This window comes from Mustela nivalis (assembly GCF_964662115.1).
Source record: "Mustela nivalis genome assembly, chromosome: 3".
Classification (NCBI taxonomy): Eukaryota; Metazoa; Chordata; class Mammalia; order Carnivora; family Mustelidae; genus Mustela; species Mustela nivalis.
The window spans coordinates 153587420-153614220 of NC_139022.1; the positions used below are offsets into that span (position 1 = coordinate 153587420).

Sequence of the window (26801 nt, forward strand, 5' to 3'; positions counted from 1 at the left end):
TCCTCATTAAAAATAGGTGTGGTCTTTCTTTTTGAAGACAAGAAACGTCATTCAAGGGTCTATATATCCTAGGAGAGAGATTTTATTGGCTTGTTTCTCTCTTCAGACCGGTCAAGAATTCAGTGAAAGAGGAAGAAAGGGTATAAAAGTTTTCTACCTGCTCCTCTGACCCCCACCCCTCTCAGCCCGGTGACAGGGACACTCGTCACTGCCCAGGGACACAGCAGGGTAGGCTCTCCAAGAGCCTAAGTCTGAGCTACTCAGAGTCAAGTTCACAGACCAGGATCTCATTAGAAATGTAGGCTCCCGGGCCCCACGCCACGTCTCCTGAATCCAGAGCCGTGTTTTACAACTTGCCAGCTGATCCACCTGCACATTCAAGTTGGAGAACCCCCACTCCCAGTGGAGGACAAGTTAAGAACCTCACACTACCATTTTTGCCACATTGCCCGTTGTTTCAAAGCTCTGGGGAAGGCACAATCCCCTTGGGCTTAAAACCAATCTTGTGGGGTATGTTCCACAAAAAAAAAGGAATCTACACTCTTTTAAGTTTCATTGTAATAGGGAATGTTCAGCGTTGCTTCTACAACTCTGCTGGGCCATTGCACAGAGAAGTAACTGAAAGGAGCACACACAGAGCAGCCTGAAGACTTACAAAATACCACTTTGATCCCTTTGCTGCTTACTGATACCAGGAATTTCTCTGCATTTGTCACTTGGAAAGTTCCCAAGGTTTCTGTGCTAATGAGTTTGGTGACTCCCGATCTCTCTGGCCTCCACAACGAGTTCTGCTTTAACGCATTACATCCTACATCCCTCAGCCAGCCCAAGGGAAGGATAACGATTATCCCCATTTCTCCCAAGAAGGACTTGGAAACGTTAGCACAGAGGAGTTTGGTAACTTGCCCCAAGTCCCAGCACTACAAAGCAGGGGAACTAACCGAGGCATTCTGCCCCTACGGCCGGCACGGTATCACCGTGTGGGGTAATCACACCATGTTAAATCATGGGCAATGTGGGAAACACTGCAATTTTTAAACACTGCTCTTTAAAAAAACAATGTTGAGGGGCGCCTGGGTGCCTCAGTGGGTTAAGCCTCTGCCTTCGGCTCAGGTCCTGATCTCAGAGTCCTGGGATCGAGCCCCGCATGGGTTCCCTGCTCAGCGGGGAACCCTCTCTCTCTCTCTGCCTGCTTCTCTGTCCACCTGCGATCTCTGTCTGTCAAATAAATAAATAAAATCTTTAAAAAAATAAATAAATGAATGAAAATTTAAAAATAATGAAAAACAATGTTGATCCTTTAAAAAAAAAGAAAAAAAGAAGTATTTGATCAAAAAAGCAAATACGGTCTCCTCAGTGGGGCAGATTCGGGTTGCACGTGCTCCCGGACGGCTGGGAAAGCAGTCTCAGCGCTGAAGCAAACAGAGCCCACCACGGAGCTTCCATTTCCTACAAAAGCACTCAGCGAGTTGTGCAAACCTTCCCGAAATAAATAAATGCCTCGGAACAAGACTGAAATATTTCTCTAGGCTCTTAACCCGAAGAGGATTTGAGCTGTTGCTCTGCAGAAGCCCATGAGTGATGGCCTGGAAAGTTCCTTCTATCTTCCAGAGTAATAAACAATTCTTCTGGTTTCTGACTGCCAGCTGAAACATATATTTGGAGGAAATACAAACTCACAAGCCTCCTTTTAGAACAACTCCAATTTTTTTCAGTGTACTCATTCATAGAGAACTTCTCTCAAACCCAACTGCTGCCCTTCACTGCAACCCCAGCTCCCGATCCCAAAGGGGCTGACAGGTCAAGAATGCAACAGGCTGGGGCACTTGGGTGGCTCAGTGGGTTAAAGCCTCTGCCTTCGGCTCAGGTCATGATCCCAGGGTCCTGGGATAGAGCCCCACATCAGGCTCTCTGCTCAGCAGGGAACCTGCTTCCCTTCCTCTCTCTCTGCCTGCCTCTCTGCCTACTTGTGATCTCTGAGTGTCAAATAAATAAATAAAATCTTAAAAAAAAAAAAAAAGAATGCAACAGGCTGGCCATCTCATTCAGCCCTCCCACCCCTCCCACTGCCTCTGCAACCAACTCTCACTCCTCAAGTCAAGCAAACAAACCCTCATGCCCACACAAAGAAATAACCACACAGCAAACGGTACCGGCAAGAGCCACACCCAGAGTCCCAGAGGGTTAGGAGGTTCCAGAAGGATAGGCTGATCCAACATCCTCATTTCCCAGATGATGACACTGAGGCTCAGAGAGGTTAGTAAAAATATGTAAAAGAGCAGGACTTGAATTCTCAGCCCTGGCTCGAAGAGCAGTTTCTCTAGAATAAACACACATCTCCTTCTTTCCTTTTAAAACCCTTTATTTCCATGGGGTCCATATATACAATGGAATATTATGCAGCCATCAGAAAGGCTGAATACCCACTATGTGCACTGATATGGATGGAACTGGAGGGGATTATGCTGAGTGAAATAAGTCAAGCAGAGAAAGATGATCAGCAGATGGTTTCACTGATACGTGGAATGTTAAGGAATAGTACGGAGGACCATAGGTGAAGGGAGGAGAATCTGAAGGGGGAGAAATCAGAGAGGGAGACGAACCATGAGAGATTATGGACCCTCGGAAACCAACTGGTTTTGTGGGGACCGGGGGGGAGCAGGGTGATGGGTATTGAGGAGGGCACATGATGTGATGAGCACTGGGTGTTATGTGCAGCTAATGAATCACTGAACACATCAAAAACTAATGATGTACTATACAGTGGCTAACTGAACATAATAAAAAAAAGAAACAAACAAACCAAAAAAAAAAAACCCTTTATTTTCCAGAGAGAAGTTGCTATGGTCAGTGAGGTTCAGAAACATTTCATGGCAATAATAACCAGCTTTCCATCATCCTAGAGCGCTTCAGCATCTCCCAAACACCTAAAAATCACCTATCCTTTAATTGCGTTCTTTTGGTGAGACCTATTTCTGGAGGGGGAAGAAAGGATATTAAGTCATATTAAATCAAGGAAGCTAAGTTATTCAGAATAAGGATGTCATTCCAAGTCCTTCCCCTGACCCTCCAGGCTTTACCTGAGGGGGCCTGGCTTCCACTCTGACCTCACCTTGTAGCTCTCCCCCTGTTTACTGGGCACATCAAACGCTCTCACAACTCAGGGCCTTTGCACCTTGCTGTTCCCTCCCCTGGAACACCAGTTCCAGGAAAGTGCATGGCCTGACCTCTGATTCCACTCAGCAATCCGTTCTGGGGAAGGGGTCTGCTCAAAGAGGCCCTCCTTTTCCAAGCTGATTCAATGTGGCCTCTGGCCCCTTCATTCCCTTCCGCGCACCTGGTATTACATTAAAGAAGCACGCGTCATCTGCCCCAGCTGACCTCACCTTCCACGCAGGCACAGACTTTGTCTTGCCTGTTGCAATTTTCATGGCACGTAGATGTGATTTTTTTTTTTTTTTTTGATAATGCAAACCTTTAGTTTTGAATTTGCTTTTCCAATCTGAAGTTGCTGTGTTTCCTTAAACCAAGGCACACACATAAGCTGGCATGACAGCGTTTTTCTCAGGTTGTAATCTCAAAACTTAGGTTATGAGAAGTTTGATTTTGTCTCCCAACATCGTATCATACTGTGATTCTCAAAGCGTGGTCCACAAAACAGCAGGATCACATCACCTGATGTATTTGTTAGAAATACAGATTCTTAGGATCCTGTCCAGACCCTGGGGTGGAGGCAGCGGTATGTTTTAAGAAGTTCTTCCCAGGTGATTCTGAGACATATTCCATTTTTAGAACATCTGCATGACAGGAAGAAGTGTGAACTCAAAGTCAGTGTTCTTTGGTTTGGGTCTCTGCTCTGCCATTCTCAAATATGGCACAGTGAACGGACTCAAATTCACTGGCCTCTGTTTACTCATCGGGTCCCTATGATCAAACGAGACTTAACTCACACTAGGTACTACGGGGGGATAATCCTTAATCCTACAAGATCTGGATCTCCATTTCAGATTATAATCTGAGGGTTAGGAAGGCAGGACTATCTAAGAGCATCTAGTTATGAAAGCTGTGAAAATCAGAATTCTACCCAATCCCAGAGATCAACTCTACAGGCAACAGAGACAAAGGCCTGCAGGCAGGGGAGTGCCACCATGTGGCTCCCAGCCATTTCAGAAGCAGCTCCGGCAGGGACCTGCTTACCGCCTCTGTTAGCAATTGATGTGGCATAAAGTTTGAGGAAAGCCAACACTGGCTGCCTTCTCTCGCTCAATGTTTCAGATAGATATAATAAAAGGTGATTGGCATAAAGAAAATAAAGGGTGTAAAAATAGGATTACTGTCCTTTAAGTGCTTACCATGTGCAAACGGGATCAGCAGTGGGGCTTCAGGGACAGAGCTCTCCTGGGGACAAGGCAGAGAGGCATGGGGTGGTTGGGGCGGCGACAGTACTGAGATGAAAGACCACATACTGAGAGCTAAGAAACTCCATGACATTTAAGCTGGGCATTGGTTCTTTTCCTGCAGGATTGTTTGGTTTCATAAATGTGGTCTGGAAATAGCACTTGGGCATTATGAAATCTCCATTAGGACAATGATTTGTCTCTTACATTCATGAAAGATCCCCAGACTCTAGAACCTAGAGCCTAGAATGGGGGTGATTTGCACTAATTCCCAAAGCTTTCTGACCCACACTCTCTGCTCATAAAGTACACCAGGGTGACTGAGAGCATCGTACAAGAAAAACCTATGGGAAACTGACAGGGTCTTTAAAATGGGTGAAGGAATGAACAGTTTTTTTGAAAGAATGACACACAGAAAAGTCCCTAGCCGGGCAGTGGGACATGCAATATTAACATGGTTAATAACATCTCCTTTCTTTTAACTGGATAAGATTGGGCTCTAACCCAGATAGTCTAACAACAGGGATAAGATATGTACAGAGGTAACCAAGACCCATCATATCCCTGGAGGTTTAAGAGGGCAACAGTGAGAGCAAGCTCAGCCACTTTGGAAATTAGGAAAGGCTTCATAAAACTGGGCCTTGAATGGTACCATGGCTTGGTGGATGAGTGGTGGTTGGGGGTCGGGGGATTTTAGAAAGTGCGAATTTCAGGACCCCAGGTGAGAAAGTGCAAGTGTTTCTCAAGGCCGGGCACTTGCCAAGGGATCTTACAGGCCTCCGACTGTAAGGTGCCTGGCTGCTGTCAGCATGAGAACCTCCTGCTCCAGGAGGGCCCCCCCAACACCACCTGTCTCTCTCTCTCTCTCTCTCTCAGGTTTAGAATGAGCAGAAGTCACTGCACGCACTGAGATCCATGCCCATCCGCCCCTGCTCTGCTCTCTATCACACAGAACCACATTTCCCAGGCTCTCCTGACCTCTGAGTGTGGGAGTCATCCAGCCAGAGGAGGATATGGCCGGAGAAATGGAAGGAAGAGAAAAAGCCAGACTCCCTCAACCTTGAGCCACAATGACCCATTTGTATGTCTGAAGTCCTTCACTCTCAATATCCTTAACCCAGCTTCAGAAAGGTTTAAACTGAAAAATCCTGTGATCCTACCCATTCCTGATCAACGTTGGAGGGTTTTTTTTTTTGTTTTTTTTTTTTTTTAAGATTTTTAAGTCATCTCTACACCCAGCTTGGGGCCCGACCTCCAAACCCTGACATCATATGCTCTGCCAACTGAGCCTGCCGGGCACCCCTATCAATGTAATTCTTAATTTTCAAGTCTATTCTCATCAATTTGCACTACTGTGGTTTTAAGTCTTCCTTTCAAAGCACAATTCTGCATTAAGATCTGCTCAGCTTTAACATACAATATACTATTTCTCTTTAAAAACCTGGTGTCTTATGTTACTTTAACATAATTGACCTTAAGCCCAAATTTGTCATTTTATTTTGCGCACAAGCATTACATATACGTATATGTACACGTGTGCCTGCTGGGAGTGGGAGGTGGGGTGGGGACCACCATGGCTCCCTGGGCCTTCCCCAGCCCACCTGGAACCCACCACTGGGTAAAGCCTGTCAGGAAGCTGGGGGCTATGGAACCTAGGGTCTCAGTGTAGAATGTTACAACAGGAGTTCTCAGTCACCTGGGTGCCTTAAAAAACTCCACACCTTCTGAACCCCCCACCTCTCACATAGGTGTGTTTGAGGGTCACATCAGCATTTTCAAAGCTGTCCCGGTGATTCTGATAGCACTAAAACTCCAATAAGCTCTTAGAGAAGGGAAGGAAACCGTAATTGTGATGTCACTGCTTTCCTTTTCAATGTGGGAAAGGCTCTATTCACGCTATGATCAACACCTACGCTGTCCTCCTAGACCCCATACCCACCGCAGTCCGCCCCGTCCACTTCTCAAGGCCACCTGACATCGCACCTCAGGCAGGAAATGTTTCTGGGCTACTGCGGTGAGGCACCGGCTCTCCCCAGATCGAACCCCTTGCAGTTAGTATTTTGTAGTTCGACACCTAATCATCGTCCCATGTTTTCACTCGTCTTGTCTTCTCCGACACTTGTCTTATCTTCTCGTAGATGCTACGTATTTTGTGGGCTAAGGTGATTTTTCTTCCTTCTTTTGTGTATGCTTACAAGAGTTCGGAACATGCAGGAAAGGGAGTAAGTACCTCCCAACTGGTAGGTTAATTGAACAAACATTTGGGCACAGTGGCAGGTAGGAACAGAAGTTTTATCACCTTCAAAAATCTATGTGGCCCGAAGCAAAGTGGATATGCAATAGAGCGATTAAACCCTTCAGTTTATCCCTCTGTCAGATACCAATAGGTTTTATGAACAATCTAGGGTGACTTTGCCTGGAAGGCAACTTCCCAGGGAAGGAGGCTGCAGTTAGGCACCAAGTATGTAGCAGTTTTAGGTAAATGAGTTTGGTGGCCCTCTGTGAGAGCTGGAGAAGGCAGCCCAGACAGCGTGATTTGCTGTCTATGACGGAACTGCTGTATCCCTGCTCTGAGAAAACAGGAAAATAGTGCAACTAGCCTCCAGACAGAGAAACCCTTTATTGTCCTGATTTGAATTCAAAGACTACCTCCTCTATTTTATATTTAAGCTCCATGGAGTCATCTAAAAACACGAGCACAAATTTTTGCTTTCAAAACAAAAAGATCAGGTTTCTGAAATGTGGACCACGTATCCTCACCCTATATATGTCTATACACACATGCCTGGGTGGTATTTCTTCAAATACCATAGTCCCAGCAGTGATTTTATTTAGTCTGGTTGTTCCTAAGGCAAACATACATAACTTTAATTAAATGCATATCTAAATGTGGGGGGAAGCATCTTGAAGCAATTAGGCTGTTCTATGGTAAGAGTTTTTAGGGCAATGATATCCTGCCACTTCCTCACCTCCACCATGGAGAGAGAACAGATGGGTCAGGGAAGCCAAGCCTGACCCCATAAACACAGGCTGCAGCTATAATTCTCTGCCTTGCTCTATTGTGTTCTCTTCTGGCCCCAAACAGCACCCTTCTTTTACTTATTCCTAAATGAATTCCAGTCATTCGATTGCTTTTTTTTTTTTTTTAAACCCCTCTCTGATCAGTTTTAGAGGCAAAAAATTTTCAGACAAAGTTTCTTCGCTTTCCCTAAAGGAAATGTGGCAGAAAGAAACTCAAAGTCTGAAGAATTACCAAAACACCCTTCTGGTCATTGACTTTGGGTTATGGAGGCTTCTGGAGAATGTCCACCAAGATGGCGGCTGTTGCCACCTCATTATTTCCCAGGGTTAGCTGGTTCTCTAGGTAGTAAAGGCTGAGTATTTCTCTCTTTCAACTGCACTGGAAGCAGGGAGAAGGGCAGCTTCAGGTTCTGCTGTCCACCAGAATAGTTCTTTCCCTCTTGAACCCCAAGTTAATCTACTCCTAATCAATTTATCCATGAGGTATCACTAACAAAGAGTGTTTTCTCCATAAGTGTCATGCTAAAAAGACATTCCACAAATACTGACTGAATGCCTCTTCTCTGCCCGGAACTGTGGGAGACCCCAACACAACAACAAAAAATCATTCTTGACAAGACAGATTCTTGTCTTTAGGGAGCTTACTCTGTTATAAGGGATTCAACCCTTTCAGACAACAAAAGGGGTTTTTCAAAGCTCTAGAGCCTTTTCTGTTGTTCTTATTCTTTTGGTAGAATAAGTCAAGCTGTAATCAAGATTCCAGGATTTCAGAGAGAAGAAAAATTTTAAAAAAGGACTGAGAACATCAGAGCAGAGGCCTTCTGGACTGGACACCAAACCTGGGCCAACAGGAGGGGAGGGCAGGGAGCCAACAGCCCTGCCTCCAGAAGAAGGCCAAGGACAAGAGTAATGGCAGTGGGAGGCAAGTGGAGTCACGGCAGGGCCAGTGGGAGGGCCTGGAAAGCCCAAATCAGGACAAGGTTGTCTGGCAAGAGGGAAACATTGTCCATTACCTCAACAGAACTATAAAATGGGTTAGTACAAAAGCTTATTAGAAAAGAGGCCTCCAGCATAATTGGGTGGGAGGTGGATAAGTCAAAGAGTAAACCCAAAGGAGTAGGCAGAGAATGAGGCAAGGACCTAACCAAGTGTGTGCCTGGCCTTACCCTTTGGAGACAGCTGCCAACCCCTCCATACATGTCCACAAACAAACGCTAAGCCAGCAAACTCCACGGGGCCAATGCGGCCAAGAGTTTCAGCAGAGGGGACGCATTGCCTCGCTCTGCCACGGACTCAGTTACTAGCCTGCATGCTACCCAACCAATGCATGTGGCGAGAATGGGACAGGACAAAGGAGAAGTCTCCACAGGTCGAGAAAAATCTTCAAACTGAGGGAGACACAGGTGTACTCGGGCAGGAATGCATGGATTCGACTAACCCAAACATGGAAGTGCAGACCTCTGGCGGTGAGGGGACAGAAGCCAAGGGAACAACACCGCTTGGGGTTCCTGTTAACAACAGAGCTCTGGGCCAGGCATGATTCCATGCCGCCAAAGGGACAGGAGGCATGGTGTCCAACCCCACAGCGCCCCCTTCTTCTGGATACCAGAACTACCAGGTTTGAATGAAACTATGAAGCGAGATAGACTGAACCCCGTGCGGCCTCTGACAATTCAACCCTTGCAGTTATCACTTAGCAACTTTAATCATCTTAAGGACTATGCCAAGCAGAAAAATTAAATGTTAACAGATGATTATTTATGAAAAATCTTCCACTGAAAAAATAATGAAAGACCTTCTCTTCCTTTTTTTAATAGTTCCTCTAACTTTCTACACAGAAGTCATCAAAGCAAAAAAAAAAAGAAAAGAAAAGAAAAAAGCAGACTTGTAATTATGAAGGCAAGGGTAGAACTTAGAACTGGTTCTGGAGTTAATTCAGGGAGAGGCAGATCCCATGAGCCTTGGTTTTACCATCTGCAAAACAGAGGGGGTGATTTTGGTCTGTCATACTCACTGCTGTCATTAAAAGAAAAGAGAATGGGGCGCCTGGGTGGCTCAGCAGATTAGGCATCTGCCTTTATTTAGCTCAGGTCATGATTTCGGGGTCCTAGATCAGGCCCCACATTGGGCTCTGAGCAGGGAGCCTTATTTTCCCTCTCCTCCCTGCTTGTGTTCTCTCTCTCTCTCTCTCTCTCTCAAATAAATGAATAAAATCTTTAAGAAAGATAATAGAATGAAGAACTGATCTGTGCTACAGCAAGGATGAACTCTGAAAACCTTACACTTGGTTTAAAAAAAAAAAAAAAACCCACAGCCAAGGGGTCCAATAGTATGATTCCATTTATATTAAATCTCCGGAATAGGCAAATCCACAGAGACAGAAAGCAGATTAGTGGTTGCCAGGGGAAGGGAGGCAGGCTGAGGAGGGTCACTGCTTCGGGAGCCCAAGGTTTCCTTTTGGGACAATGAAGAATTTCTGGAACTAAAGGTTGATGGTCACACAACATTGGGAATGCACTTAGTGTCAATGAAAAGACTACTTTAAAATGGTTAAGATGGTAAGGTTGATGTTATGTATATTTTCCCACAACAAGAGAGAGAAATTAACTACCTGGCCATCTACTCGACCCATAATTAACATCTTATTAACAAAAAGTACAAGTTTATTAACACTTGTGGCTAAGCTGCTAACCTAAATTTTCCACTTTCTTTTTTGTGAGTATTGTCTTGGACAAAACTATCAGAAACATCTATCTGCCGTCTCTCTCGGAGGGATGTAGGAGACTGTGGGAGCTGGGATCAGCAGGAGCCCAGGGACAAGAAGCAGACAAGAGTCCAAAACTCTCACAGCAAGTTTAGGAGTGTGGCCTCTGCCTCTGATGCTCAGAAGCCCGGACTCCAAATGGGGCTTCCTGGGGAAAAGGGTAATTAACGCATTTGAGAAATCTTTTTTGAGTATCTGTAAGGGGAGCAGGGGGCTAGATGGTGTCACTATAGGGATGAGCTATAAGGTAAACAGACCCTTCCGTCAAGGAAATTACAATCTAGACTGCAAGAGGGTTAAGATCAAAGCATTATGTAAGGTTGAGTAGGCAACTCATTCAATAGGATCATTGGCCCACCCTGCCTCCCGCCTCAGAATCCACCAGGACATGGCCCTGGGCCCCACACCCGAGACACGGGCCTCTGCAAAGTTGGGAAGTCAAACTCAAGCTGACAGCGAGGAGCTCAACCTGGGGCTTCCGTGGAGAGCACGCGCCTGGCTCCTAGGGAACCAGACTCCGGTCTGCGTGACAACACTTCCCTCTTCCCCTTGCCTACCACCGAGCCTGACTGACCCTCAACAATGGAACTGGTGTCCACGCTGTAGGGTTCAGCGGGTTCCAGGAAGAGGGTTTTATTGACAAAATTTTCAAATGTGAGGCTCAATCTTCTCCTGAAAATTTGCCTTTTATTCTCACTATCTGTCAATCAATCTAGAGTCAATCTCGTCTCTGGATGATGGTGCTCTCTGGCTGAACTGGATGGGATGCTTTGAAAAATACTGATCCCTGGGCCTCTCCGAGGACGACATGTTTCTGAACATTTGGAGTGCCTGTGGCATCAGTATGTTTTTAAAGTACCCCACGTGAGTCTAGGTCAGGAGCTGCCAGGATCAAGAAGCCACTCATCGAGGAGAGGAAAGAAAGGGAACTGGCTCGATCAGGTTCCTACTGGGGGCCATCGCCAGCTCTTTACATAGGGTGCCTATAGATAGCTATGAGGTGCCCCTTTCCTAATCTCCTGGAACAGTTCCGCCTACGATCATAATGGGCCCTAGAAGCAGCGCTCCACCTTGGAGGGACAAGTGATTAGGAACAGAAACCCCAGCTTCCTTACCCCTTGGGTTGGGTAACTCTCAGGCATATCTGGAACCTGGGTATGAACACTAGTTCTGCAAGGGGCCAGAGAGTCAGTATGCTGGGGTTTGTAAGCCTTAACTCCTCCGATCTGCCTTTGCAGGACAGAAGCAGCCACGGCCAATGCTACGTAATGGATTTGGCTCTATTGTGCCCCCCAAAAAACTTTATTTACAAAAACAGACTGTGGGCCAGAGGCCAACCCCTCCTCTGAGTCTAAAAAGAGACTCCCAAAGGTCTTAGCAGGATGGGGTTCCAGCTGCCCATAGCACGAGCCCGTCAGTAACAAACCATTGGGCTTTCAGGCCTTCCTGTGTGCTCCTGGGAGCGCTGGCTAGAGAAACAGCTCACACTCAAATCTTTGTCTCAGAACCTGCTTTTGGAGGTGCCTAACCAAAGTCAGGATCTTGTTTTATATTCAGAATGACCCTAGTGGTTAGATATTATCATCTCCCATTGCAACTGAATAAATTAAGATTCAAAGACTACATGACTCATGAGTGACGAAGTCCAGATTAGAAGTCAGCTTAGCTACAAAGTCAATGACCTCTCTACAGTATGACCAGAGTAAGCACGGATACAGATAAACACACGCGTGCGCACACACACAGACACACACACACACACACCCCTTAATCAAATCTGTAATTCTAATTATGGCAGGCAAGAGTACCAGCAACGGCAAAGTATAATGCAAAATTCACACGACTCATGTAATCACTGATCAACATTAAGGAAGGGGTTTTAAAAGAAGTAACAATATAAATAGTAAGGCCTGAGGGCTATGAAAAAATTACCCTCTTTTATGCTGTTTCTAATGTCAGACAGAATTCCTTCCCCACGTATCACTTGGTTGCAATCTGGTTCTATTTCGTCTCTGGTGCAATCTTTGGTTACACCTGAAAACAAACATAGCCACTGACGGTAAAGCCCAGTGTGCAATTTGGAACTTGAAAATCTCCTCCTACCCATTTTAACATGAGGGGTAGGAACCGGAGACGACAGTCATTTCACAAAGTCTCCTTCAAGGCATTTGTGAAGTTGCCTCATGGATCCCAAGGACTCCAGAGAACACTCTCGAGAAGCCAGAATCGCTACAGTTAGCAACCAATCTTTTGAGCTTACGCGGTCTTGCCCTCGCTGTCGTGCTTGGTGGCACTGGCCCCCTTCTTGCCCAGCAGGGAGGCCACCTTCTCGGGATCCCCATTCTCCACAGCCTGCAGCAGCCGGTCATCATTCTTGTTCCACTCGTTGGTCTGCGGAGCAAAGGGGAGACGCAGAGCTAGTGAACAACAGTGGCCGCAGTCACACTGACGAGCGGGACCCCAGTCCTCCCGGTCCCCACCCTCCCATCACTGAAATCAAAAGCTGTCCCCAAATCGGATACCTTCCCCTTCACTGGGGAGACACTCAAGAAGACCGGTTTCCCAAAGGAAAACATTAGTGGAACAGCAGCTGGTCAGCAAACCCTGAAATAAAGCCCCTTCTTCTCAGTGAGGCTGGGAAAATGAAGCCACTGGAAAAGACCTCGAGGCAAGTTTACACATTAGCTTGTTTGCAGCTAAACTCTGACAGCTGGCTCCTCGGGATACTGGCCTTTGACCCAGGCCACAGCTCACTGGGCCCACGGTGTTACAGAACCAAACCGGCCCACAGCCCAAGGTTACTCAAGGGTTTATTTACACACAGCTCTTCGCCTGCTTTCATTGCCACTCTTTCTGGCCTGTTCCCTGGGCCTTGACTTTTGAGCTGCATAATGATTTTAAGTAGCTATCCGGGCTACCAACTCAACAAAGTATCATCAGAAACAAAACTTCAGGGCGCCTAGGTGGCTCAGTGGGTTAAGTCTCTGCCTTCAGCTCAAGTCATGATCTCAGGGTCCTGGGATCCAGCCCTGCATTGAGCTCTCTGCTCAGCGGGGAGCCTGCTTTCCCCGGCCCTGCCTGCCTCCCTGCCTACTTGTGATGTCTCTGTCAAATAAATAAATAAAATCTTTAAAAGAAAAACAAACAAACAAACAAACAAAAGAAACAAAACTTCTTCCTGAGTGACTTCTTAAACATCAAGTGGCTTGGAGCAAAGCCTCCACCAATGCCAAGCCCAAGCCTCAGACAGAATCATTCTGTGAACCACAGCAACAATAAAGCTTTCATGTGCATAAAAACTGGTTTTTACTCTTACAAAGGAAAAGAGGAGATCTCCATACAAGAGCAAATGGGCCTTGAGTAGAAGGCCAGGAAGTTTCACATGTGAAAAGGAAGCAGTGAACCACTGAAGCCTTTGGAACAGAGGAGAGAATAAAATCAGTCACTGAAGAAGAGTCATGGGGAGGTGCAGGAGGTATACAGGATTAATTCAGGGAGATGAGATCCTGGGGCACATTTTGGGGCCTCTGGGTCACTCTGCAGGCCGGCCTGCCCTCCAGATCTCTCCTAGTTAAGCCTACTTTCCAGCCCCCGTTGCTGTGGATACCAGCACCCTTAGGGAGATTCCTTCACCCTCCCTAGAACTTTCTGCAGGGCTCTCTTGCTTCCTCATGACCTCTTAAGATCAAAAACCTCCAGGCATTTCATTTTAAAGGTTTGCCCATGGACCACTGCATGGAAGCCGATGGAGGAGATACTAGAAATTTAACAGTTAACAAAAAGGAAATTTTACAGGACTACAACCTTCCATGGCCCAAGCAGCATGTTCCCAATCTCTGCACTGATATAACTGGGAAACCCAACAGGGCTCCACTTTCTGAGACAGCAAAGGTGGGTCTACAAGATGTCCCAGACACCCCTCCAACCCCAGCCTTAAAGAAAGCCACAGGTCATGGAGGAGTAAAACAGAGGTGCACAAGGTTAAGGTAAGGAATCTGTTTTGAGGCTCAGGACTGGGCCCTTCCCATTTCTCAGGACTCTGTCCTCCCCAGAGCCACCACTGAGTGCGAGAACATAAGAATGAGGAAATAGGTTGATATGAAAATCAGAAGTCTGTCCTCTAGGCTGCATGAACTAGATTGATACATCCATGCTATGGACGTTCAGTCACCCCAAGCCTCTCAATGTTGGGTTGGGGGGCTCCGGGAATGCAGGACGAACAACAGAAATGACTGCTGGGGCGCAGTCGACCAGCCTCTCCATCCCCCCAGCCCTTTTCCTTAACCCTTGACTCTCCTGCCAAAATGATGTATGCCCAGGTCACGCCTCCATAGCTAACCCGATACCTATGCAAGAAAACAGAAGTATCAGGACCCCCGACGCCATACCCTCCAATCACCAAATACCCTACCATATATGGACGTGGGCCCATGCCCTACCTTGGCCCGATAAAAGACCCCCGCCAACTTCCTCAACTTCCCCTTTCCTAGTCGTGGAACCTCGCCCGAGAGTGCCCACCTCCTCCCAGCACGACTTTCCTGGCTCCCCTTCTCCCAAGCCCTGAAACTTTGCCAGAGAGTGCCTTAAATAAATCTTGCCTTGAGCTGATCTTGCCTGGTGTTGTGTTTACCTCACCTGCGAAACTTTACACTCAGTGCCTCAGTTTCCCAGGGCTTTGGACCAGATGACTAATCTGATTCAAGCTCAAAATGCTTAATCTATAAATGCCCCCCAACCAAACTTTGCTGAAGATTATTCTAGAACAGTATTGTCTTGGTTCATGGAAATGTTTTATATCTGTACTGGATGAACTAATAAGCAAGTTATCCTCACTTAGAGAAGATTTTGTTCCTCAGGGGACATGTGACAATCTGGGCAGACATTTTTGATTGTTGTGACTAGATGCTCCTGGCCTCTACTAGGTGGGGCGAGGGATGCTGCTAAACATTCCACATGGCATAGGATGGCCCCCACCCCACCCCAGCAAAGAATTATCAGGCCCAAACAGTCAATATCACATTAGCCACATGCGGCTCCTGAGCAGTGGAAATGTGACTTGTGTATCTAAGGAATTGAATGGTTAAGTTTAGACTTCAAGTGCCAGTAGCTGGAGGCTATCATATAGGACAGCGCAGCTCTACATGACAGCTCTCTAAATATTTTTAATAAGTTAAGAACGCATCTATGCCAATGTCATCCACACTTCTGCAACTATCAATACACTCACAGAGACGACATTAGGTTTTATCTTCAATGATAAACCAGACATACTACTGCAGAAGAACAACAAAACATACACTGCCTCAAGCACGGGCCTTTGTTGGTAGAATGCGAAGTTTTACTTAAGAGCAAAACGTAGCAAACACCAAGAAACAGACTGACACCAAGAAACAGACTGAAGTTTATTTCCCCCAGACAGCATTTGACAAGCCAAAACAAAACAAAAAAAATTCATCAAAGTACATTCAGGACCAAAGGTTCCTATCTACATGATCCCAAAGCCACATTATTAGTGCTGTCTTTAAATCCTTCCCTAATTTCAACTGACCAAATTAAAACTGGATTGGGAAGATCAAAAGGATATTAAGCTTCAGAGGATATGACCAAAAGTACTTAAGCAAAGAAAGGCCACATGAAAGGATTTTCCTTTTCAGTGCTGCTAAGGCACTCAACTCGGGTAAAGAAAAATCTGGTTCTACGGATTCCCTAAAATTAGTTACATGTGGATATTTAGAGAGTTGTTTCTAGAGGGCACAGCAAGAAAGATGCCCCCCCCCACCACCACTGGAGGACAAGGTCAACGGCACATCCCTTGAGATCTAAAATCCTTCTCTTTTATCTAGTTTCTCCTTATTGCAGGCCAAAAGTTACTTGTCTATTAGAACAGATGAGATGGACAGAACATGGCTACCCACACACAAAGATTTAATAAATAATCCACACCACCGTTCAACATGTCTGTGCTGCAGAAGGGGTTCATGGTAAGTGGCAGGAAGGAAACGGATGCTATACATATTGGCCTTAGAGTCTGAGCCAAGAGAACAGTTCAAAACAAACCAGGAAGGCAGGAGCAAACCTGAGGAAGAACTGGGGGAGAACATAGACCACTGGATGGGAAATGAGAAAGAAGTAAGAGTTTACTGTTAATTTTTCCAAGTATGCTAAAAGTGGAGGCAAAAAGGATCCCAGCTTGTCCTCTAACCCTCTAACCTCTCTCTAACCCTCTCTCTAACCTCTCTCTAATCTCTAAATCCAGATTTTGAAATGACATTACCCAGACTGTCAGCCAGCACTCACAAGCAGGTGACGTTAACATGACTGAGCTCTCTAGTCCTGGGCCAGGCGAGCAGTGATACTCATAGGCATTCTGATATGCACGGGCTGTACCATGTTTCTTCCAGAAAGCATGGCTTTCAAGGTGCTATCACCTTCTTCTCCTAAACCCGTCCGTGGAGATTATCCCTGTATTTTCTCCCATAAAACCATTCTACCCAGTGCTGCATTCCACACCAAAAATTCCATAGCCATCACAAGATGAGATAAAACAGATGTTTAATAAATACTTTTAATGTCCGTGCTCTGTGAGAATCCAGAAGCAAATTCTTCTCTTCCCTCTATTCCTCTGCTGAGTGATACTAAACTGAAACCAAGCATCAAAAGTTATCTTGGCCAATCTACTGTCTCACAGGAGGGCTGGCCAGAGTAAGGTTGTGATACCGTGATATGAGAATAATAGATTTGGTTCTGCCCCTGGTTCCTAGCACTGGAGCTTCTAAAATCCATGAATTTCCCAAATGATAGGGGCAAAGTGTATCTTTTGTTATTCATAATAAGCCCCCTTACATGAGCTAATGGTATTAGGGGCTGGAAGCCCCTAAATAGCTTCAGGATGGGGACTGGTTGGCAGGGGAATCAGCCATGTTTAATTAGAGGGTTAGAACTCTGAGCCCTAACTCCACCTCCAGGTTACAGACTGAGTCAATCAGCAATGGCCAATAACTTAATCCATTATGACTATAAAATGGAACCTCCAGAAAGACTTAACCCACTCTGAAGCCAGAGGGTTGAACTTCGAGGTTGGTGAACACATTGGGGCGCTGGGGGGACGATGACATTGGAGAGGGAGTAGAAGTGTTGCACGTACGCACCCACACACACATCTCCATCTTGCCCTGTGCGTTTCTTCCATTTGGCTGTTCCTGATTTGTATTCTTATGATAAACTTAGTAATACTAAGCAAAGTGCCTGAGTTCTGTGAGCCATCTCACAAATGATCAAATCTGAGGAGTGGGCTGTGGGAACACCCCCCACCACCACCAACAACAACTTTATAGCTAGCTGTTCAGATGTCCAGTTGGCCAGAGACTTGCAAACAGTATTTGAAATGGAAGCAATTTTGTGGGACTGAGCCCCTTAACTTGGGGTCTGACGATACTGTAAGTGCACCCTGGGACACCTTGCTGGTGCCGAAAGAGTTGGAGGATTGGCTGTGGGTACAGAGAAAACCATTTGGTGTCAGAAGCAGATCATATGATAGGTGAAGTTGGAAATTTTGCCATAAGAACCCAACGTAATTCATTCATACTCTAGAATCGGGACAGGCTTCTAGAGCCCATCACCACACAAACATCCCATTCCCCCCTCACCGCTTCCCATGGAAATCCCCTCCTTTAAGTGGCACTCCCTCCCACAGAGCTGCTTAGCTCTGCCTCCATCCACACTGGGCTCCTGGTACCCTCAGAATGGTGCTATCAACCTGCAAGCGGGTTCATCCCACATCTACAAAAAATGAGCTTGGAGAAAAACAGCAAACATCAGATGCTATCATATTTAATTAAGTTAAATGTTTTATGAGAGTTTTGATAATGTATACATCCTGGGTGGTGACATAAGATATATATTTGTACTGGGGACTCCTGAGAAAACACATCGGATGCCACTGCTTTAGAATGTTCTGTCATGCCATCCGCCTATGAAAAGGTTTCCTTCTAAAGCCTACCTGGAGCCCTGCAGGCTCTTCAAGCCCTAGGTGGTAGTCTCTGTCTGCTTCTCTCCTCCATGATGTCTCAGAGGGCCACCTACTCAGCTGCCTGAAGCCCACAGTTTAGACTCGGTGAAATATTGTGTCCTTTGTTCCAGAGCTAGGTGCCTGCTTGTTTTTGTTTCCCTGTCTTTGCCTCCCTGAAGGCACTGACAACAGCCTTTATTTCTTGCTCCTCTGGTACCTAACACATGCTCGGTACGTGTTGCTGATTTTAGCTGGAATACCCTCCTCTTCCTTAACCTAAATCTCTCTTGTCTTAGCAATTTTTTTTTTTTTTGCAATTATTAAACTTTCATTCTTTAGCAAACAACTATTCATGTTTTGGATTTTTTTTTTTTAATAGGCTAAATAAATCCAACTCCCTTAACTATTCTACTCCCTTAAATATTCTAAAGCCAATTGTCCAATATTTTAATCTAGGTACACTTTTTCCGAGCCTCTTCATAACCACGGGCCAGGTCTTATCAACTCATCGGGGTGAACCCACTGTCTCCCAGTCACGAGAATCACCCATGCCTCCTCCTGGAGACTCTGATCCCCGAGATCTCAGTCAGCACCCTGAACTCAGGTTCAAGTGTGCTCTTTGATTCTTAGTCCAAGTCTGGGGACAAGTGGAAATTATGCAAAGGCTACCCACAGAAGCATGAAGGAAGGGGGTGGGAGACAAAAAGAATTCTTTACTTTCTCCTTATAGGACTAAATATTTTGTCTCTCACAAAAGCTTAATACATATTATGCTTTCGCTGAGAGTCGCACATGCACCTTGTGTCTAAGATGTGTAGAAGAATTTTAACAAAGGCATTACTCATAACAGGCAGAAATGAAAAATAATCAAATGTGCAATAGCAGAAGAAACATTAAAACCTATCAATCAACAGAAGGAACAAAGTACAGCAGCACACAACAGGGATGGAGAAAAAAACAAGATGGCTGAAAGAGCACGGCATAGAACACTACAGTCCGCTATATGGAGACGTGGGTGACAACAGGGAAGACAGAGCCCTCTGGTTAGGGATGCGTGCTTGGAGGGCAAACCGATGCCTTAAGAGTCAGAATAGGGATTGGAAGGGAGGCCATCTGAGGAGGGAGGGACACCTGGGAGTATCCTAGGGTCCTGTGCTCTAGCTTGTGACCTGGTTAGTGGTTCCACAGAGGTTCACTTGTTAAATGCTACATTCTTGTTTCATGCACCTATCTCTATATGTGATTTATTTCACACACTCGCGCACGCGCACTGTTTAGAAAGAAGGCTTGCGGTTCACTTTCTGGTCAAATCAACAGAGCACCGAGTGCCTCTGGACAGTCTGTGTTCTACGCACGTGGTTTCCTCGTGTCTAAAAAGGAAGGCAGCAGCCTGGAGCCAAAATCTGCTTCTGGAAGAGGTCTCCCCAATCCCTTTGAGAATCTGCTCAAATTACGGGCTCTTCTCAGAATAAGGCACAAACACGCCAGAGCTCGCACACAATTCATAAGGGTCTTTGGCTTAAATCCTTATCCCCAGTCCACCAATAAGCGAAAGTCCAGAACTGCTGGTGTAGAATGAGAAACGGCTTCAGAGGTTAGTGCTTTTGAGCTGGAATCCCAGCTCCCCACCTCCCACCTAAGTGATCTTGAGCAGGTTATGGGCATTTCCTTGCCTGCAAAATGGGAGGATCTCGCTTCCTTGCAAATTATCCCGAGAATTAAATGTACATGAAGGGCCTGGCACAGACTAGGAACTCCAAAAATGGTGACTATTATTATTGAAATAGATCTTCTGTGCTGTTTCTTTGTGATTCATGCTCTATGAATCTTTTAATATTTACAGCTTAGAACTGATGGTCCATTACCCTTTCAGAGGCAGGTAATGCCTTTGTGCAAATTTAAATTTGTAAATTTTCTACTGCAGTTCCTAAAAATAACATTTTAAAGGGCCCTAGAGAAAACATTCGCAGACATGAAATTAACTATCTTATTGAACATGGCTCAGCTTTCCAGGAGACTGTTTAAACAGATGCTAGTTCAACAGAGCACATTTAGGCCATATTTGCAAGTTCAGGAAGCCATATGTTATGCTGCAGAGACATGTGTAATGTGTCAGCTATGAAGGGCAGCACGTGGGAAAGGCAGACCTTACCTACAGTGTAAGCTCCAAACATTCCTGCTAATTTATCACAAATGAGATTTTCAATGGCTGGCCTCTAAGTTTCCTATTCATCAAATCATTTCCAAATGACACTACTTGCTTACAAGTTTTCTCTCGAAGCTCGGCCTTTGGAAAGCCTTGCCTGCCTCCTGCAAGGATAGCAGACACCATGTCGACCGCGTGATGAACGCTGAGGCTTTGGTGACTGGCAATGTCTGCGGTCGGCCAGACATGGCATCACCTTCTTTTATTTTGGTTTAATCATTAGGAAGTGAAAAACCAGTGGAAACTCACTGGTCACAGACATCTGGCTAGTAGGCAAGTTTGAGTTTGGAATAGGTCAACCCAACCAAAATAATCCGGGGCACAGAGCAATCTCAGAAGAGAAAGAGTTTCTTTGACTTTCTGTAGGAAAGACACTAAAACCCTAATCATCACCAATTAGCACAGCTCCTGTTGTATGGCTGTGCTTTGGGAGCCATCTGGACAAGCTTATTTGAGAGATTATCTTTGGAAATGATGCATTTCTCCCTCTAGTTTACGAAGTGCAGACTATTTTGCCAATATAATCAGAAAGATGAAAGTTACACAAAGTAGACCGTGTTTTCGCTAGAAAGTTTTCAGATTAGTACCATCCAGAGGGAAAAAAGGAAGAAGAAGAAGAAGAAAAAGAGCACACCTTCATATTTTAGGACAGAGGACAAGAAACCAGCAAGCCACAGGCCCGAATGATTATTTTCTCATCAACTGTATAGAAAATTCCATAGCTGTTACATTCATTCATTCACCCAACAACTATTTTGTACTTTTTAAATAGTTGGCATAGTTCTTCCTGAATTTTCCATGTAGATAAAGTAAAGCAATGTGAGAAATATGTCAACAAGACAAAACAGAATATGAGAATGATAAAGTGAGTCACACCATGAATCACAACAAAAGAAGGGAGGGTCTTTTCATGTAGGCAGAGAGGGAAGGCTTTTTTAACTGGATAAGGAACTATGCCTTGCAGTGGGTAATATTTAGGTTAATGGAGAGAAGACAAGAAATAATGATTGAAAAATACAAGAGATATTCAGTAAACAGTGAGTTGATCCAAGAGAGGCCTTGGAATCAATGGGACAGCAAGAAAATGTCCAGTCCATCATGACATAAACACTAGACCATTTCACAGAGCCCAGCAGTTTCATAAAGAACTTTCCAATCATGTTAATCACTTCAGACCAATACTTATGAAGAAGTTCATCTAAAATAGGTTGGCCTTCTCCCCACACCTCTACTTCGGATTATTCACACACACAGGTCACTCGTCTCTGTCACCCACCCTGAAATCCATCCCCTTTCCCTCAATGGACTGCGTCAGTGATTCCTGAGGTCTTTCCACACAAACACTAAATTCTGTGTCTTGGACATAATGCATAATTCTAAGCACCTCCATCCAGAAACAGGCTGGTCTCTCTGCCCCACCCCTTCACCAGGTACCCTATTCCCACTTCCCATTGCTCCTAGCTCTTCCTAGCCACCTGGACCAGGTTAGTTCCTCTAGTTAGGCTCACTCATGCTTCTCTTCCACAGCACTCAGTAGAACTGTAATTAAGTAGTATTTCTGAAGTATCTTTAGAGGTCTGCAGACCGTCCCCCACTCACCGGAGTAGGAGTTCCAGGGCATGGCCAATGGCCAGCATCTGTCTTGTTCACCACTAAACCCCTGGCCTCCTGCCCACCCATCGCCTGCCAGATGGTAAGGGCTCAATTCAGAGCTGTTTGTTGAACAGCTTTGTTTTCCCCCTACTTCTTAGGAGCCACTGTAGATTAAACCCTTCTCCACTGATGCCTTTGTCCCAGTCTACAAATGTCCTGAAAGTCTCCATAATCCTATCAGATTCATTTCTTTGACTACGCTGACCAATGTTAAAATGTTATATTTAAAAATCATGTCACAAGCTATAGTGAGCGCTGTGAACTGTGTAAGACTGATGAATCACAGACCTGTACCCCTGAAACAAATAATACATTATCTGTTAATTAAAAAAAAAAAAATCATGCCACAAGAGGTAAAAGCAGTCTCAAGGGGGTGGAGGTAAGTTTGGCAATAGGTCAAATCACCTTTATCTTTCAGGGGAAAAAATGATTCTAACCAAGTCAACGGAGTTGAAGCACTCATTTATGTGGTGTTTGGGGGACTGCAAGAGGCCAGAAACTCTGGGAGGTCCTCGACAGAGAAAGATGGATATGCAGTAACCTCAGCTCTAAAGGAGTTCACAACTTTTTTTTTTTTTTTAACAATTGTATTAATTTGAGAGAGACCAAGATGCGGTGGGAGAAGAAGTCCACTTGTTTTCTGGCTTCTGTTTTCTTGGGGAACCAAGAGGTGAAGTGTGTGGGGTCCATGGTGGGCGACAAAGCTGGAACAATGTTCCCAATAGCCTTGAGGGGACTGTTGAATGAGAAAGAAAACCCACTTGAAATGAATAAAGGGGTTTTCTAGCAGTCCCGGAAGTCCAGCCAAGAGTGGGAATGGCAACTCCATGCATAACCCAACTGGGACTGCTGTGTGCTTTTCCCCTGGAAGCCCTGGGAAGGACAGGAACAAGGGGTGGTTAGCTTGAGGACTGAAGACTAGAAAGATGGGTGAGGCAGACATTCCGGGATCAAGAGCACAGGGGGTGCCAGTGAGCAGATATGTGAAGTGACTGTGGGAGCAGGGATAAGAATGAGGTCTAGGAGTCGCGAGGTTGGAGAGCGAATGGGTCGTGCCTTATAAATGGCTTCATGTGATTTGCTGAGTTTCTGCTATGTGCCCCTCCCTTCCAGGGGCCATAAGGAACGAATTTAAGTCTTTATAATCACGTACACTGGGTTGAATCGTGTCCTCACACAATGCTCATGCCCTCCCTGAACTTCAGGGTACAGCCTTACTTTGAAATAGGCTTTTTGCACATGTAATCAAGTTAAGATGAGGTCATGGTGGGTTAGGGTGGGGCCCAGGTCTGGTGAAAGGTGTCTTTCTAAGGAGAAAGAGAGATGAAGACAGGAGACAGGGAGGAAGGCCAAGTGATGCCAGAGACACAAATCGGGAGTTTGGTGCCATCAAGCAAGGACTGCTGGAGAGCACCAGGGGCTAAAGAGGCAAGGAAGGCGTCTTCTCAGAGCCGTTAGTGGGCATACGGCCTTGCTGCCACCTTGATTTTGGGTTTCCAGCCTCCATTTAACTGACAAGGAAACTGAAGTCCAGAAAACAGAAGAATTTCACCCAAATTTACAAGGCCAAAAAGAAAGAGTCAAAATTCAAAGCCCAGACCTTCAGTGCCCTTTCTACTTCAGTGCTGCCCCTCGCCCCCACCCCTGACCCCCTCCTCCCGATGCCCATCACATGGAGCAGGACCAGGCAGCACAAACTTCACAGTGTGGTGGGCTGCATGTGCCCGAGGGCAAGACCACAGTCTGATGACACTGCGACCAGGAACTCTGGGCTCTGAGTCCCTTGTAAATGCAGGAACCACCTCTAAAGCAGACATTATTATGAAATCTGTAGTCCTACAAAAGCATTTAAAGGAGGATTATTTACTTTGGAAGCATGTTCACAGAAAGGCCTCCTTGAACAGTAAGCTCTTTCATGATTTTAATAGAGTTTATTATATAATCACATATAATACAGGTCCAGGTGTATTATATAATCACATATAGGATAGGTATGGACACACATAAATGGGATTTGATTGATGGAAAGAAATACTCACTGCTTAAAGGGCAGTACGTGTGTAACAATGACCATCTCAAGGCCAGAGCAACAGGATGCTTGGAGACATGTATGGCTAGAATTCAAGCAAACATCGTAGGTACTTTTCGCATGTTTTTGAGCTTGATAAGCAGCCACAACCCCGGAGCTTTGCTCTTTACCCAAGTGGAACCAGACAGATTTCACAGATGAAATGATTTCATTCACAAAGTCTTAAGTCAAACGCTTAGATGCACGTCAGGTATCTGAACGGCCAGGGTAGAGGATCGGGGTGATCTCTGGTCCTGATCATGCCCAGGTGTCATTCTACACGGCCACACATCAGACTCCCCAACGTCTCTTTGAAAAAAATATGAATACAAACTTTAAAAATGCTCTGTGGGATTCTGTTCAGCCAGAATTTTTCTTCCTGTGACAACAACGAAGATGACAAACCAGCCTGACACTAACCAAGTTGGCATCTGTTAAAATGCTGAACTAGACAAGACAATGAATCAACAGTCCTATCTTTCTGCATGTCCACTCTTAATAAGCATCCATGGGCAATCAAGATGCCCCCCTGCAGAGAGAAATGGGCCTGAACCAAGCTCCCTGCACCCTCCTTCAGATGAGCCCCTCAGCCCGATGCCCCTGCCTCGGTTAGCGGTGTGGGCACCCAAGCCATAGGGCCCCTCTTTTCTCCCTCCACCTCTCCAGTCCATCAGCTGCTACGGCTGCCCTCCTGGTTCCCTTGCACTGACCTGGTTTCCATTCCTACGGCCAATGCCTTCACTCCACCTCCTCCACCCCAATACCCTTTGGGTTCGGACTTTTGCCAGGCATCATGCTAGACACTTTAGATGGGGCTCTCCTCTTGCCCAAGCTCCTGGGGCACATGGACAGGTTCAGAGCACCAGGAGAGAGGTTCTGACATTAATCCTGGTTTATCAGAGACACTTCAGTAGCCTTCCCCTCCCCCCACCTTTCCTTTAGGGCTCTTTATAAGCCACTTCAGAAGATTATCCTACTGTTGAGATGATCCCACAGATGCCGAGTTAACAGAAAGTACTGGATCAAAGTCTGAGAGCAGGAGTGAAGCCAGGTCACCACCAAAAAAATTCCCAGCAGAATACTATAAAAAGAAAATGAGCCCTTTTTAGTAGCCTTGAATTCTTTACATTTCAGTTTAGGAACATTAGCTATTGGTGTTTTTAATGAAACATTTGTCTTTCTAATTATAGGTATTAAAATAAATGTTTACATTTGAATTTAAGATAATCAAGGGAGATTTCGTTGATCTAATTTCTCTAACTGCCTGTGGAAAACAAATCACGGATGTCAATCCTTTGAGGTGTATCTGTGTCCCATCTCCTTGACTCTGAGCTGACTCGCTAACAGAACATAGCTAAGATGACACTCTCTGACTCTCAGTGATAGGTCAGAAAAGGCCATACAACTTCCAGCTGGCTTTCTGGGAATGGACACTCTCTCTCTGCCGACTGTCACGCTGTGAGACAGCCAAAGCCAAGTGCAAAGCCATACACAAGCGTCCCAGGTGGAGTGCACCATCTGACCGTCTCAGCCCTGCTGCCATATATGTGACTAAAGAAGTGTCCATCCCGATGACTCTAGTCCCCAGGCTGCGAGTGACCCTCGGGCTTCAACCTGAGTCCCCATCTGAGTCCCCGACATCTTCAAGTACAGATCTCCCTGCTGCCGCTCGGGCATCCTGTCTGAACACGTGACCCATCACCTGTGCCCGTAACACAAAAAAGTTTTCGTGCCATTGATTTCCAGGTCATTTGTGACACAGCAACAGTAACGGCGACCTTCTTTGTCCAATATTCTTCCAATGCAAGCAGAAGAAGGCTATTTCTAGGCCAGCAGCCATGCTGTGTTGTACTAAAACTGTGGTTTCATCCTTAGTTCCTGGACTCCGGTCCTGGTTCTTTAGTTCTAAGTTCGAAGCTTAGCCATCCTTCTGCTCCTGCGAGCGCGGAGGAGGTGTTATGGGTCTTTCTCCTCCATTTGGGTCTCCCGCTCTCTTTCCCACGTGGAAAGCGCGCCAACAAACAGGACTCTCAAGGTTCTTGATTCCTGGAACCCTGCCCCAGCGCCAAGGCTGCCTCTGCAGGCTCCCAGCAGCCCAGGCCCTGTTTGATTTGCGCGGCTCTTTTATATTCAGATCTAGCTACCCGCCTGTTTTTGTAGATTCCAGCGGATTCACATTACTCCTTTGCTTTAAAATGCTTAAATGAAGAAACTATTTGGTGCCCAGAGCATCTGTAAAGTTAATGAGCGCGGAGGCAGGAGAAGCGATGCTCTAGAAGGAACGGGGGTGCCACGGCTCCGCATCCCAGCTCTTCCTCCTGTCTGTAGTCATCCACCGCCAAAAAAAAGGTTCTGCGTGGTGGAAGCTTTCAGTGCGTGACTGCAGGCAAGCCGGCTCACTATGCTGGACTCCTTTTCCCATCCCGAAAGCAGGCATATTAATTGTTGGCTTGTTTAACCTGATGAGGTATGAGAGTAAGCTATGCTTTGTTTGGGCTGTATTTTTTATTTAAAAAATGTAGACCCTCCTTACTCCTTGTGGGGGGGGGGGCTGAAATGGGTAAAAGGGGGCATACTTTTTTTTTTTTTTTTAATAGAAAATCAATAACCTCTTCACTGGCCTGTTTCCAGTTACCCCCACTTCCTTTCTCCCTTCTCCTTCCTCTCTCCCATCCCTGTCTCCC

The 26801-nt window shown here is 45.8% G+C and overlaps 1 protein-coding gene across 12 annotated transcripts in view; it reads right to left on the reverse strand.

Annotated features, from left to right (window-relative positions):
* The window catches only part of RAI14 (retinoic acid induced 14), a 144217-nt gene that overhangs the window by 41469 nt on the left and 75947 nt on the right, over window positions 1-26801 (reverse strand). For 9 of the 12 annotated variants that reach the window (XM_082724452.1, XM_082724456.1, XM_082724455.1 and 6 more), the window contains exon 3: window positions 12443-12573. In XM_082724452.1, coding sequence (XP_082580578.1) covers window positions 12443-12573 — 131 coding nt within the window. Of the gene's footprint in view, window positions 1-12442; window positions 12574-12704; window positions 12861-26801 lie in introns of those variants that run through there. The other 3 variants (XM_082724460.1, XM_082724459.1, XM_082724450.1) reach the window with 2 other exon arrangements.